General features: G+C 42.0%; 1 protein-coding gene across 10 annotated transcripts in view; it reads right to left on the reverse strand.

The window, feature by feature from the left end:
- Positions 1–1845: 1845 nt before the first annotated feature.
- The window catches only part of LOC112227384 (disco-interacting protein 2 homolog C-like), a 233635-nt gene continuing 218843 nt past the window's right edge, over positions 1846–16637 (reverse strand). For all 10 annotated transcript variants that reach the window (XM_042308309.1, XM_042308311.1, XM_042308312.1 and 7 more), the window contains 6 exons: positions 14777–14838; positions 12642–12699; positions 10137–10211; positions 9515–9689; positions 9274–9397; positions 1846–3819 (listed from right to left, as the gene is read on the reverse strand). In XM_042308309.1, the coding sequence (XP_042164243.1) occupies positions 3567–3819; positions 9274–9397; positions 9515–9689; positions 10137–10211; positions 12642–12699; positions 14777–14838 (747 nt within the window). In that variant the 3' untranslated portion in view covers positions 1846–3566. The remainder of the gene's footprint in view (positions 3820–9273; positions 9398–9514; positions 9690–10136; positions 10212–12641; positions 12700–14776; positions 14839–16637) is intronic.

The raw sequence follows: 16637 nt of genomic DNA on the forward strand, positions 1-16637 counted from the left end.
CTAAATATACAATCTAAATATACTACACGTCTTAATCCTCAGAAAAGTGGCAAAACAGAACAAAGTTCAGGTGTGCACAGAATGCTCTGATGAAACAATGATTGACTCAGTATGTTATTTTGCTTCAACCATTCTTGGCTACATAGCTTTTTAAAAGTAATCTCGTAACAGAGCAACCTGATTGATTGATATATTCATTAATTCTAGCTGTTTATACCTTGGTGTTGTTGAATACTATTTTCTGATTGGCTTGAAGGGCATTCTAGAGCATGCATTATTGGGCCGGAAAACCATGCCAATATATCCTCCAAACATAGGCTTCGAGGGCATTATCACTTTTATACAACAGGTTACCAACCTATTCAAATAATGATCTATATATTTTCATCAGCGTTATTTTGATGAGTTCATTCATACCATCTCATCCTTCCACGGGATATAGTCCAAACACACATCTAGGGTTGCTACTCAAGCCAGCTGGTCGTTCTTTCTATTGGGTCGGTTGCCAGAGAGTGGACCCAGTCGCTAAGACTTTTTGTTCTGCATCTATGGACACGACCCGGTCTTTTGTTCTAAATGTGTCACTGCCATGATGTTTGGCAACATTATTATCCCTTGCTTGCTAGCTAGCCAACTTTTGCTAACAGTCATGTCAAACAGTGCTGCCAGAATAACAGCAAAGTAGCTGCATTTGCAATAAGCTGTTTTCTAGTGATGTTTATTTGGATACATCCATAACAATGAGCTAATGATACGCGATTTCACCCAGTACATAGAACATGTGCTCCCCCGCCAGGACGCTGTTATTCAGAGGAGCTAGCCAATAACACAGCTAACACAAACACTCCAAACTGAAGCAGGACGCTGTTATTCAGAGGAGCTAGCCAATAACACAGCTAACACAAACACTCCAAACTGAAGCTGGAAAGACTGCAAACTAACTGCATTGTTTCGTTTTACATTGACATTTATTTCTATATATTCATAAAAGGATGCTGATTCATGATTTTGACTGGCTGAGAAAAGCTGCCTGTGTCTTGTCCCGACCCCACACGTTCATTACTATGGGACAGCTGGAGATATTGTGGAGATATTGAAATGTTGCAAATGTCAGAGACAGACATCAAGGTTCATACAAATTTCCGCTATTGAAAACCAACTGCTAGTTTAAAAGAAATGGGAGATAATGTTTGCTTTTTACAGTGGAGATAAAAGTTTGAAAAAATTGTCTGGCTGTGCTGGTGAAACAGTGGTTGTGCAGTCATAGCTTTAGCCATGGTAGATTGTGTATTATAAACGGGGTGGTTCGAGCCCTGAATACTGATTGGCTGACAGCCTTGGTACATCAGACCTTATACCACAGGTATGACAAAACATTTATTTTTACTGCTCTAATTACATTGGTAACCAGTTTATAATAGCAATGATGCACCTCAGGGATTTGTGATATAGGCCAATATACCACAGCTAAGTGCTGTGCCCAGGCACTCCGCTATGCATCGTGCCTGAGAGCAGCCCTTAGCCATGGTATATTGGCCATATACCATACCTCCTCGGGCCTTATTGCTTAAATAGGCACTGGCTGGAATGCGGTTTTAACCAATCAGCGTCAAGGATTAGACCCACCCGTTGTATAATTCCTATAATGTATGGTATAATTAAATTAAAAGGGATCATAGCTTTCACCTGGTCAATCTGTCATTGAAAGAGCAGGTGTTGTAGCAGGTGTTGTATACTTAGTGTATGTAACATATCTAATATGCTTGAGCATACAATAAAATTACATTGAGATGAAACCTCTGTGAAACAACATGTACTGCTGCAAAAATAAACAAACAAATGTCATTTTATCGTCAAAATCATTGAAATATTTATTTAACTGAAAGACTTATGCCAACTCAGTTAAGACATTTCATCTTTAAAAACATGTCAGGGTCATCCTTGCAAAAAAAAAAAATGCTGTGTAGAAAGTGCTTTTAATGATTCTAACGTTTTTAACTAAAACATTCTTAGCCTTGAACTTTAACCTTAAATCATATATGATTCCCCACAGATAAGGTTTCACGTTCCCCCAAATCTGTTCTTCCACCTTGATTTGCTCCAACATGTATTCCTTTAAAGGGTTTCTGTAAAATGATTTTTTTCCCCAAGAACTTTTTCATAATTTCCCCTCGGTGACATCAATATAGGAGCCCTGATTGATCTCTCAATGCAAAAATATGAAGGACTAAACTTTCTATTTACAATTCTGGTGACCATCTACAACCTGTTGTTTCAGATACAAGTGTGACACGCCAGCACAGACATATTCATTATCATCATTCCCACCAGAGGTGTTTGTACCATCCTCCTCACACACACATCATTTCTCCAAAATTGCTTTTGATCCTTTCAGAGCTCTTATTTGTCTGTGTGCAGTTATTGAGAGGACAGTCTGAATCCTTATATTCCTCCCCTTTATGTCCTTCAAACAACGCAACGACTTCAGCTCTGTCTACGTCATGCAAGTTGAGAAGTACTGAATGGTACCTCATTCCCCTCAGCTCCATGGCCTCATCCAGCGCCCCCACAACATACAGGGCATCGTGTCGCTCTGCGCGCACACACACACACACACGCGCAAATACAAACACTTCAGACAATGTACGTTGACCTCGCCAATGAATCCTAGGTCTTTTAATTAATATAGATCTATATTTGATATACTTGATGTGATACTTTTCACTCAAGGTAATACAATGCGTTGTTTTATATTAGCAAATATTCAAGATTAAAACATTCTTGAATGTCTTCTCTCATATACTTCTAAAGAGAACAAAATAAATTAAATCCGTTTTGTACATACTTACATGATATGAAATAACGTGTTTTCCTTTCATTTATGTATAATGATATTGAACATAACAGGAGTAAAAGATTGCTGTAGTCAAAATAATCACACTGGTTCCCCTTGTAGTCGGGACAGTTGTTACAGAAAAATAAATGTTCGCGCAGAATTAAAAACTTGGTTGAAAAAAATGAACCAACATAAAACAACATATTGTACTTCATATTGTAAAGTTCAAGAACAACATTGATATGTCCTGTATCAAAACATATCTATATGTGTAATGATTGATATTAAAAAAGGTAAACATAAAATACCATTTGCCACAGTTTGTAAATATTCTTAAAAAATACCCTAACCTCTTAGAGGGCAGATTAAAAAAACAAGCGACTTCAGCAATACTCAACATGAAAATATATACACACTTACTTCAAAAGCAATAACCTGAACTAGACTGGGACTCTCATCATCTACACATGGAGCTCCTCCCATTCCAATCCAACACTTCACTAACCAGTCACCTGCTCTTCCAATTTTAGGTGTTTTTGTTTTCGAACTAGCAACATCACACAATCAGCGAGCGCCTGGGTCTAGGCACTCACGTCCTCTTCTCATCTCTCTCCCTGCTCTTGTCAGAGACCAGAGGTCCTGTTGCATTGCAGTATGTACATAAAGCACTGTCTGTCCATACAAGGCCTTGTACTATGGTCTAGTAGGTCTACAGATGGCAGGCTACAGGCTACATGTTATAGGCCACATATATGGGGTCCAGCTGGTCAGCCAGGAAGCCATCCCGGAGGTGCATTCTCTGCTTCTCTCCCCGAGAGTTGATGGGGATGACCCCGATGTCCACCACCACCACCACTCCCACGATCAGGTAGTGTTCCTCCAGAACCACGTTGGTCACCAGGGGCACCAGATCCAGGGCCTCCTGCTCCGAACCATCCAACTCCACCACCACCACCAGGAGGTTGGTCCATGTGAACACCGCACTGAAACAACAGAGTACTTAGTCAACATGATACTGAAACAACAGAGTACTTAGTCAACATGATACTGAAACAACAGAGTACTTAGTCAACATGATACTGAAACAACAGAGTACTTAGTCAACATGATACTGAAACAACAGAGTACTTAGTCAACATGATACTGAAACAACAGAGTACTTAGTCAACATGATACTGAAACAACAGAGTACTTAGTCAACATGATACTGAAACAACAGAGTACTTAGTCAACATGATACTGAAACAACAGAGTACTTAGTCAACATGATACTGAAACAACAGAGTACTTAGTCAACATGATACTGAAACAACAGAGTACTTAGTCAACATGATACTGAAACAACAGAGTACTTAGTCAACATGATACTGAAACAACAGAGTACTTAGTCAACACCACACATAAATTATTAGTCAACACCACACTGAAACAACAACATACATACAACAGTCAACATCAAACAAACATACAGTACATAGTCAACACCACACTGAAACAACATACAGTACTTAGTCAACACCACACATAAATTATTAGTCAACACCACACTGAAACAACAACATACATACAACAGTCAACATCAAACAAACATACAGTACATAGTCAACACCACACTGAAACAACATACAGTACTTAGTCAACACCACAGTGAAACAACATACAGTACTTAGTCAACACCACAGTGAAACAACATACAGTACTTAGTCAACACCACAGTGAAACAACATACAGTACTTAGTCAACACCACAGTGAAACAACAACATACAGTACATAGTCAACACCACAGTGAAACAACAACATACAGTACTTAGTCAACACCACACTGAAACAACATACAGTACTTAGTCAACACCACAGTGAAACAACAACATACAGTGAAACAACAACATACAGTACTTAGTCAACACCACAGTGAAACAACAACATACAATACTTAGTCAACACCACACTGAAACAACATACAGTACTTAGTCAACACCACAGTGAAACAACAACATACAGTACTTAGTCAACACCACAGTGAAACAACAACATACAGTGAAACAACAACATACAGTACTTAGTCAACACCACAGTGAAACAACAACATACAGTACTTAGTCAACACCACAGTGAAACAACAACATACAGTACTTAGTCAACACCACACTGAAACAACATACAGTACTTAGTCAACACCACAGTGAAACAACAACATACAGTACTTAGTCAACACCACAGTGAAACAACAACATACAGTACTTAGTCAACACCACAGTGAAACAACAACATACAGTACTTAGTCAACACCACAGTGAAACAACAACATACAGTACTTAGTCAACACCACAGTGAAACAACAACATACAGTACTTAGTCAACACCACAGTGAAACAACAACATACAGTACTTAGTCAACACCACAGTGAAACAACAACATACAGTACTTAGTCAACACCACAGTGAAACAACAACATACAGTACTTAGTCAACACCACAGTGAAACAACAACATACAGTGAAACAACAACATATAATACTTAGTCAACACCACACTGAAACAACAACATACAGTGAAACAACAACATACAGTACTTAGTCAACACCACAGTGAAACAACATACAGTACTTAGTCAACACCACAGTGAAACAACAACATACAGTACTTAGTCAACACCACAGTGAAACAACATACAGTACTTAGTCAACACCACAGTGAAACAACAACATACAGTACTTAGTCAACACCACAGTGAAACAACAACATACAGTGAAACAACAACATATAATACTTAGTCAACACCACAGTTAAACAACAACATACAGTGAAACAACAACATACAATACTTAGTCAACACCACACTGAAACAACATACAGTACTTAGTCAACACCACAGTGAAACAACATACAGTACTTAGTCAACACCACACTGAAACAACACCACACTGAAACAACAACATACAGTACTTAGTCAACACCACACTGAAACAGCATACAGTACAGTAAGTACTTAGCTAGCTACTCACTCTGACATTTCAACAAACACATTCAGTACAGTACTTCGTTTATCTATGGCATTTTAATTGGTCAACATTAACCATTTGAAATTGGACAAAATCAGCATGATATTTGAACAGAAATGACATTTGTTTTGATAGAATGCCCATAAAGTGGTGAGCTACGCCATCCACTCACCAGAACTACAAATCCTCAAGTCATTTTTCATGGTGCTGAAACCCGGGATACAGGCAATACACTAATTATAGTACATTCGGAATGTATTCATACCCCTGGACTTTTTCCACATTCTGTTACGTTACAACCTTATTCTAAAATGGATTAAATAGTCCCCCCCCCGTCAATCTACACACAATAACCCATAATGACAAAACAAAAAATGTTTTTTAGACCAAAAATAAAAACAGAAATCTCACATTTACATAAGTATTCAGACCCTTTACTCAGTACTTTGCTAAAGCACCTTTGTCAGATATTACAGCCTCGAGTCTTTTTGGATATCACACTACAAGCTTGGCACACCTGTATTTGGGGAGTTTCTCTCATTCTTCTCTGCAGATCCTCTCAAACTCTGTCAGGTTGTATGGGGAGTGTCACAGGACAATTATTTTCAGGTCTCTCCAGAGATGTTCGATTGGGTTCAAGTCCGGGCTCTGGCTGAGCCACAAGGACATTCAGAGACTTTTCCTGAAGCCACTCCTGCGTTGTCTTGGCTGTGTGCTTAGTGTCGTTGTTCTGTTGGAAGGTGAACCTTCGCCCTAGTCTGAGGTGCTGAGTGCTCTAGCACAGGATTTCATCAAGGACCTCTCTGTACTTTGCTCCGTTCATCTTTCCCTCGATCCTGACTAGTCTCCCAGTCCCTGCAGCTTAAAAACATCCCCACAGCATGATGCTGCCACCACCATGCTTCACCGTAGGGATGGTATTGGCCAGGTGATGAGTGGTGCCTGGTTTCCTCCAGATGTGACGCTTGGCATTCAGGACAAAGAGTTCAATCTTGGTTTCATCAGACCAGAGAATCTTATTTCTCATGGACGGAGAGTCCTTTAGGTGCCTTTTGGCAAACTCCAAGTGGGCTGTCAGGTGACTTTTACTGAGGAGTGGCTTCCATCTGGCCACTCTACCATAAAGGCATGCACTGTCAACTGTGGGACATTATATAGACAGGCGTGTGCCTTTCCAAATCATGTCCAATCAATGAATTTACCAGAGGTGGACTCCAATCAAGTTGTAACATGGTAACAACTTGTAACATGAAACATGGTGAAGCCCCAAAATTGCCCTCGCTAGAAGCATGTGTTTCAGACATAAGGAAGTGGATGGCTGCAAACTTTCTACTATTAAACTCGGACAAAACAGAGATGCTTGTTCTAGGTCCCAAGAAACAAAGAGATCTTCTGTTGAATCTGACAATTAATCTTAATGGTTGTACAGTCGTCTCAAATAAAACTGTGAAGGACCTCGGCGTTACTCTGGACCCTGATCGCTCTTTTGAAGAACATATCAAGACCATTTCGAGGACAGCTTTTTTCCATCTACGTAACATTGCAAAAATCAGAAACTTTCTGTCCAAAAATGATGCAGAAAAATTCATCCATGCTTTTGTCACTTCTAGGTTAGACTACTGCAATGCTCTATTTTCCGGCTACCCGGATAAAGCACTAAATAAACTTCACTTAGTGCTAAATACGGCTGCTAGAATCCTGACTAGAACCAAAAAATTTGATCATATTACTCCAGTGCTAGCCTCTCTACACTGGCTTCCTGTCAAAGCAAGGGCTGATTTCAAGGTTTTACTGCTAACCTACAAAGCATTACATGGGCTTGCTCCTACCTATCTCTCTGATTTGGTCCTGCCGTACATACCTACACGTACGCTACGGTCACAAGACGCAGGCCTCCTAATTGTCCCTAGAATTTCTAAGCAAACAGCTGGAGGCAGGGCTTTCTCCTATAGAGCTCCATTTTTATGGAACGGTCTGCCTACCCATGTCAGAGACGCAAACTCGGTCTCAACCTTTAAGTCTTTACTGAAGACTCATCTCTTCAGTGGGTCATATGATTGAGTGTAGTCTGGCCCAGGAGTGGGAAGGTGAACGGAAAGGCTCTGGAGCAACGAACCGCCCTTGCTGTCTCTGCCTGGCCGGTTCCCCTCTTTCCACTGGGATTCTCTGCCTCTAACCCTATTACAGGGGCTGAGTCACTGGCTTGCTGGGGCTCTCTCGTGCCGTCCCTGGAGGGGGTGCGTCACCTGAGTGGGTTGATTCACTGTTGTGGTCATCCTGTCTGGGTTGGCGCCCCCCTTGGCTTGTGCCGTGGCGGAGATCTTTGTGGGCTATACTCAGCCTTGTCTCAGGATGGTAAGTTGGTGGTTGAAGATATCCCTCTAGTGGTGTGGGGGCTGTGCTTTGGCAAAGTGGGTGGGGTTATATCCTTCCTGTTTGGCCCTGTCCGGGGTGTCCTCGGATGGGGCCACAGTGTCTCCTGACCCCTCCTGTCTCAGCTTCCAGTATTTATGCTGCAGTAGTTTATGTGTCGGGGGCTGGGATCAGTTTGTTATATCTGGAGTACTTCTCCTGTCCTATTCGGTGTCCTGTGTGAATCTAAGTGTGCGTTCTCTAATTCTCTCCTTCTCTCTTTCTTTCTCTCTCTCGGAGGACCTGAGCCCTAGGACCATGCCCCAGGACTACCTGACATGATGACTCCTTGCTGTCCCCAGTCCACCTGGCCATGCTGCTGTTCCAGTTTCAACTGACCTGAGCCCTAGGACCATGCCCCAGGACTACCTGACATGATGACTCCTTGCTGTCCCCAGTCCACCTGGCCATGCTGCTGCTCCAGTTTCAACTTCCACCTGACTGTGCTGCTGCTCCAGTTTCAACTGTTCTGCCTTATTATTATTCGACCATGCTGGTCATTTATGAACATTTGAACATCTTGGCCATGTTCTGTTATAATCTCCACCCGGCACAGCCAGAAGAGGACTGGCCACCCCACATAGCCTGGTTCCTCTCTAGGTTTCTTCCTAGGTTTTGGCCTTTCTAGGGAGTTTTTCCTAGCCACCGTGCTTCTACACCTGCATTGTTTGCTGTTTGGGGTTTTAGGCTGGGTTTCTGTACAGCACTTTGAGATATCAGCTGATGTACGAAGGGCTATATAAATAAATTTGATTTGATTTGATTTGTAGAAACATCTGAAGGATGATCAATGAAAACAGGATGCACCAGAGCTAAATTTCGATTCTCATAGCAACAGGTCTGAATACTTATGTAAATAAGGTATTTGTTTTTGCTTTGTCATTATGGGGTATTGTGTGTAGATTGATGAGGAAAATGTTTTATTTAATCCATTTTAGAATAAGGTTGTAATGTAACAATATGTGTAAAATACCTTCTGAATTAACTGTTTGTAGCCTTATGAAATTAGTTACAGTTCTCACCATTCTGTGATGCTCTTGTGTGTCCTGATGACGGAGGTCTCAATGTCGATGGGGTGGTACCTCATTCCCCTCAGCTCCATGGCCTCATCCAGTGCCCCCACAACATACAGGGCATCATGTCGCTCTGCGCACACACACGCAAATACAAACACTTCAGACAATGTATGTTGACCTCGCCAGTAAAAGAGAGAAAGTATGCAGTAATAAGTACATTTGGTAGTGATGGGAACAGTTAACGTACCGCCACTGGCGTCGGTCAGTTCGGTCCTCCTGAGGAAGCCCAGGTATCCGGTGCAGGCCCAGATTGTCTGTGTGTCTCCAAAGCTCAGACGGGAATTAAAGTGATCTGACTGCAGTGCCTCGTCTCCATACACCGTGAAGTAGCCGCTGGCATTGTGTCCACTGCACACCCAGATCTGTGAACAGGACAACAATTCAATATTTTTTTCCATTGAGGACAACTTTTGAAACAAGTGTTTTAATGTGCTATCCTCTGGGGTCCAATAGCCCCCTCTGGGGTCTAGTTTTATTATTCTTACCCAAATCAATTCAGCACAACTCTGCTCTGGACTTCTATTGTAGTGCATTTGGCCACAGACCAATCCAGCGAGAACCAATTACATAACACTTACTGAACTTAGCATTAGACTGGATAGACCGAAGAAATGAATGTGTCTGGAAGTTACGTGGACTGGCTCTTTCAGTACACAGTACACAGAGAGAGACTATTGTAGTTTAGTCTAATGAGAGAGTACACATCCAATGAGGTATGACACTTAAAGGACAGAGAGAGACTGATTTGTAGCCTGATGTATTGTAGTTTGTATGGATTCCAATGAGAGCGTGATTATGTCTGAACCGACCTCTCCAAGGTGCGAGTCTCCCAGTGGTCCCTTGGTCTCCGGGTTGGCGATGATAATTCGAACCCCAGGTAGAATCTGATGGCAATAAGGATGAGACAATTAGTGATTTCATCTCTCCACTACTCTCTCCCTTTCACTACTCTCTATTTCTCTCCCTTCAGCGAGGCCATTTATATAACTAATTTACCGCCGAGCCCCGAGTAGAGTGGACTGAAATGGCCCACTCGCTCTCTCCCAGTATGTGGCCCTAATTCCCTTAATAGTGCCTATGGCTCTGGTCAAAAGTAGTGCACTATATAGTGCCATTTGGAACGCAGCAGAAATAAAAGCCTTATTATTGAGTGACAGACTGATCTTGATCTCCTGGCTGGTCCCTTTGAAACACAGAGCAGAACGCTGTCTGACCCGGAGCACAATTAACGCTCACCTAGGGCGGTCACAAAATTTCTTCAGCCAGTGATTGTTAAGCAAATGACTGCCGGTCTCACGGTAATTGACCGTTAATTAACAAACACATTTAGCATCTCCTGGCATCCACGCATGCCTCTGATGCAGACCTTTGGAACATTTACATTTATTAGACAAAAATTCTAATAAATCCATGTAATATAGCCTATACCTTCACAATAAATCCATTATTTACTTTAGACAGGTCTAAAGAAACATGATATGAAGAAAATGTAGTCAATTTCAGAAGAACAGAATAGCACACTCCGGATGAGTAGTAACAGACATCTCAACATCAACTGTTCAGAGGAGACTGCGTGAATCAGGCCTTCATGAGTCGAATTGCTGCAAAGAAACCACTACTAAAGGACACCAATAAGAAGAAGACACTTGCTTGGGTCAAGAAACACGAGCATTGGACATTAGATCGGTGGAAATCTGTCCTTTGGTCTGATGATTCAAAATTTGAGATTTTTGGTTCCAACCGCTGTGTCTTTGTGAGACACAGAGTAGGTGAACGGATGATCTCATGTGTGGTTCCCACCGTGAAGCATGGAGGTGGTGGTGTGATGGTGCTTTGCTGGTGACACTGTCAGTGATTTATTTAGAATTCAAGGCACACTTAACCAGCATGGCTACCACAGTATTCTGCAGTGATATGCCATCCCATCTGGTTTGCGCTTAGTGGGACTATCATTTGTTTTTCAACACGACAATTACCTAAAACACACCTCCAGGCTGTGTAAGGGCTATTTGACCAAGACGGAGAGTGATGGAGTGCTGCATCATATGACTTGGCTTCCACAATCACCCGACCTCAACCCAATTGAGATGGTTTGGGATGAATTGGACCAGAGTGAAGGATTTTACATTTTTTAAACTAGGCAAGTCAGTTAAGAACAAATTCTTATTTACAATGACGGCCTACCCCGGCCAAACCCTAACTCGAACGACGCTGGGCCAATTGTGCGCCGCCCTATGGGAGTCCCAATCACAGCCGGTTGTGATACAGCCTGGAATGTAACCAGTGTCTGTAGTGCCGCCTCTAGCACTGAGATGCAGTGCCTTAGACCAATGCGCCACCCGGGAGAAGCGGAAAAGCAGGCAAAAAGTGATTAGCATATGTGGGAACTCCTTCAAGACTGTTGAAAAAGCATTCCTCATGAAGCTGGTTGAGAGAATCCCAAGAGTGTGCAAAGCTGTCATCGAGACAAAGGGTGGCTACTTTGAAGAATCTAAAATCTATAATATATTTGATTTGTGTAAAACTTTTTTGCTTATGACATGATTCCATATTTGTTATTATTCTACAATGTAGAAAATAGTAAAAATAAAGAAAAATGAATGAGTACATGTGTCCAAAACCTTTGATTGGTATACTAAAAATGATCTGTGACATTTGTTTTGATTTAGAATGGACCATTATCATGCACCTCTCTCAGGGGCAGTGGAATTGTTTTTATCTTTGCACTTAAATAGCGAAAGTTGTGAAATAAATATAATAGGCCTAGCCAATAGAAAGCTGATGGGAACCTCCTTTTTTTATGAGGCCATCACCCTGTTTTCTCACGCAATTACATAGCCTATAGAAATGTTGTCCAACATGAACTCATGGGCTCTCATTGAAGTGTTTGATTCAATTTTTGTTTACATTTGCATTGATGTCAGAGTGATTAGAGGGACAATAGAGTGCTGAGTACCAGACAGTTAGCAAGTTTGGTTGTCTACTAATGAACATCAGTAGTATCAGAGCTTGGATAAAACTAATTACTGTGACTAAACGGTCATGTGGAATTTGACTGCCTTCATGACATGTGAACGCCGGTGTGGCGGTAATACGGTCACCATAACAGTCCTACTCTCTCACCTACACTTCCTCAATTATGGGGACGGGTTGCTGTGGAAACTAAATACACGATTAGACTAATCAAAGCACAGCACAAACAAAACAGTTTACACTAGTTTAGTCTCAGTGATTAAAAATACTTAATTGTAAAGTTTTTCTATGCAAATGACTACCATTTGTTTATTCATTCAGCAAGTCAGGCAGGGACTCACCTTTCCAGATTCCATGAGTGGTAAGCTGTGTGGAGACCCTCTCTCTACCAGACGAACCCTGTGAGGGAGGAAGGGAAGAAGTGAAGAGTTACTGGGCTGCTGAGTCAATGCTGTGGTTCTGTCCCAAATGGCACCCTATTCCCTATATAGTGCCCTACTTTTGACCAGAACCCTATGGTAATAGGGTGCCATTTGAGACAAGCACTGTGAGTACAAGACAAGTCCTTTTAGTCTACAAATGAAACCGAACTTTCAACACAAACACAAAAGCTACATCCCAGGGAGGAGAGCAGTGGTGGAGACCAAAACGACTGTCTAGAATTACAGTGTGTATGTGAATAGCTGTGGGCCCAGTGTGCAGCATGTTGTTATGTGTCCTTGCCAGGGCCGGACGGGCATTTGATTTCCGTAAGGCGGCACGTTTTCTTCCCACAGGCCCTCTTAAGTGTGCACGCACACACATTTAAAAAAATACTTTTACCGCTGGGCCTCGAGGCTAATGAGCAGTCATTTCGATTGCAATATCGCAGTGGAATTACTACATTTCATACATGCTCTCGCAAAAATGACTTGGTTGCGTTTACAAATGTCTTAGGTAACAGAATACAAAAACTAATATTTCAAATAACACAAAAGCATTTATTAGTTTACTGTTCTCTCTCTCTCTCTGCTGGGGCCTATTGATTGGGTGTGGGTTGTTCTAGGATGATACACTAGCCAGGCTCACTATTCTAACCCTGGGCCGTCTTTCTAATCTTAAAGTCAAATATTGGACACGCGTGTCACAAGGAATGTGTCTGGCTCCAACTTTTATGCACACAATGCAGTGAAACTACTCCAATGTCATGTCAGCATGGTCTAAGATATTGTTCTTGTTTGTGAGCAAAATTTCGTTGGCATAGATGCCATACCTATGATTCTGAAGCGCTTCTATTAATCATATTTAGGCAACTGACGGATTATATACTATGGAAAATTCACCACCAACTGGATTTACTATATACAGTTGAAGTCAGAAGTTTACATACACCTAAGCCAAATACATTTAAACTACAGTTTTCACAATTCCTGACATTTAATCTTAGCTAAATTCCCTAGTAAAAATGGCCTGTTTTAGGTCATTTAGGATCACGTTATTTTAAGAATGTGAATGTCAGAATAATAGTAGAGAGAATGATTTATTTCAGCTTTTATTTCTTTCATCACATTCCCAGTGGGTCAGAAGTATACATACACTCAATTAGTATTTGGTAGCATTGCCTTTAAATTATTTAACTTGGGTCAAACATTTCAGGTAGCCTTCCACAAGCTTCCCACATAAAGTTGGGTGAATTTTGGCCCATTCCTCCTGACATAGCTGGTGTAACTGATTCAGGTTTGTAGGCCTTCTTGCTCGCACACACTTTTTCAGTTCTACCCACACATTTTCTATAGGATTGAGGTCAGGGCTTTGTGATGGCCACTCCAATACCTTGACTTTGTTGTCCTTAATCCATTTTGCCACAACTTTGGAAGTATGCTTGGTGTCATTGTACACTTGGAAGAGCCATTTGCAACCAAGCTTTAACTTCCTGACTGAAGATGTTGCTTCAAAATATCCACATAATTTTCCATCTTCCTGATGCCATCTATTTTGTGAAGTGCACCAGTCCTTCCTGCAGCAAAGCACCCCCACAACATTAAGCTGCCACCCCCGTGCTTCACAGTTGGGATGGTGTTCTTTGGCTTGCAAGCCTCCCCCGTTTTCCTCCAAACATAACGATGGTCATTATGGCCAAACAGTTCTATTTTTGTTTCATCAGACCAGAGGACATTTCTCCAAAAAGTACAATCTTTGTGCAGTTGCAAACCGTAGTCTGGCTTTTTTTATGGCGGTTTTGGAGCAGTGGCTTCTTCCTTGCTGAGCGGCCTTTCAGGTTATGTCGATATAGGACTTGTTTTACTGTGGATATAGATGATTTTGTACCCGTTTCCTCCAGCATCTTTACTGCGTGGTCCCATGGTGTTTATACTTGCGTACTATTGTTTGTCCAGATGAACATTGTACCTTCAGGCGTTTGGAAATTGCTCCCAAGGATGAACCAGACTCGTGTAGGTTTTTTTTAATGGATGTTCTGATAGGAGCATGTCCTTACCTGTCGTGCCTCAGTGCCCTCATGTCCACATACACAGTAGTTGGGTCTGGTCCTGAAGTACCCTGCAGAATGACAACATGCCAGGGTTAGTGTCTGAGCTAAGATGTCTGTTACACTACATTACCACTAACACAGTACTATTAGATGCTACTAGCATGTTAGTGGTCAACAAAAAGCCTACAGTTCACACTGGTTGCGAATGGGAGCTTTGAGACAAGTCCAACAAACAATAGAATGAAGAAACTATTCTACAAAAGATTCATACTGAGCTACAACACTCAAACTGAGATCACGGTGGTGGAAGACAACGATGAAGAAGCATGAAGGCATTAAAACTCAAGCAAAAGAACAGGACAGAGCAGAAGTCAAATGACAAAGTGCATCACAAAACAGTCAGAGGTCAAATCCAGTATGATCCACATCATGCAAACAGAAGGAAACCACAAAACGAAACAACAACAAAAATATTTCGTTTTTTTTTTAAAGAGGAAAGGTAGGGAGGGAGGGAGGGAGGGAGGGAGGGAGGGAGGGAGGGAGGGAGGGAGGGAGGGAGGGGGAGGGAGGGAGGGAGGGAGGGAGGGAGGGAGGGAGGGAGGAAGGAAGGGAGATGTCTCCACTGAGGGAGGAGAAGAGAATACATAGCCATATGGAAGGAGTAAGTGCATAGAGTGGAGGTGGGCATGGTGATATACTGAATCATGTCTGAATGACACTTCAAATACATGAGAATATACAATCTGTATTTGTCCCTTTCAATAGACCGTAGAAGGCTTTGAAATCTGATAGTTCTGTAGAGGCTTGACTGCCCAGACACGAGAAACCAACACCACAGTAGAAAACCCACAGTAGAAAAAACAACCTAATGTCAACATACATTATAGGCACATAGGCACCAACTTGAACAGTAGTGTGTGTGTGTGATAGCAATAGCATATTTCTATCTTATAGGTTAGTGAACAACTAAATAACTAATTGGAAGAATAAAGAGAAAACAAACGCAGAATCTCAATTGCATTTCCTTGATTCCACTTTTCCCCAGCCCTCCCCAGCCTAGCTCTGGTCCAAGGCATTACGTGCAGCTTGCTGAGGCTGAGCCTTCCTCAACGCACTGGACCAGACCTATCCTCAATCCACTCCCCTCTCCTCTCCTCCCCAGGCAGATTGCATTACACCTGTGATTCAGTAGCATGTATTAATAATGTGGCCAATGCTTCGGCAGAGGAAGCATCACCACCCAACACCCACCATCATAGCAGAGACAACCATAGAGCTGCACATGCTAGACTGATTCAGCCCAGCCACAGACAGCCAGCCATAGAGCTACACATGCTAGATACTGACTCAGCCCAGAGCACAAGGCATCATCATAAAGCAGTATGGTAGTCACTCAAATAATAGTCACTCCAAAAGTCACTAGTCACACCAAAAGTCACTACAGTCACTCCAAACTATACCCAGTCCTACTAATGTAGGACAATACTAAAATACTTATTATATAGCAAATACTGCAATCATACTACTACTAAACTTGTCCAGATGTGCTTTAGCCAACTATACTGAACAAAAATATAAACGCAACATGCAACAATTTCAAAGGTTTTACTGAGTTACAGGGGCCATGCATTATCACGCTGAAACATGAGGTGATGGTGACTGATGAATGGCACGACAATGGGCCTCAGGATCACGCCACGGTATCTCTGTGCATTCAAACTAACATCAATAAAATGCAATTGTGTTCATTGTCTGTAGCTTATGCCTGCCCATACCATAACCCGATAACCCTCTGTTCACAACACTGACATCAGCAAACCGCTAGGCCAAATGACGCGATACGGGTGGTCTGCGGTTGTGAGGCCGG

Source organism: Oncorhynchus tshawytscha, linkage group LG28, assembly GCF_018296145.1.
Source record: "Oncorhynchus tshawytscha isolate Ot180627B linkage group LG28, Otsh_v2.0, whole genome shotgun sequence".
Classification (NCBI taxonomy): domain Eukaryota; kingdom Metazoa; phylum Chordata; class Actinopteri; order Salmoniformes; family Salmonidae; genus Oncorhynchus; species Oncorhynchus tshawytscha.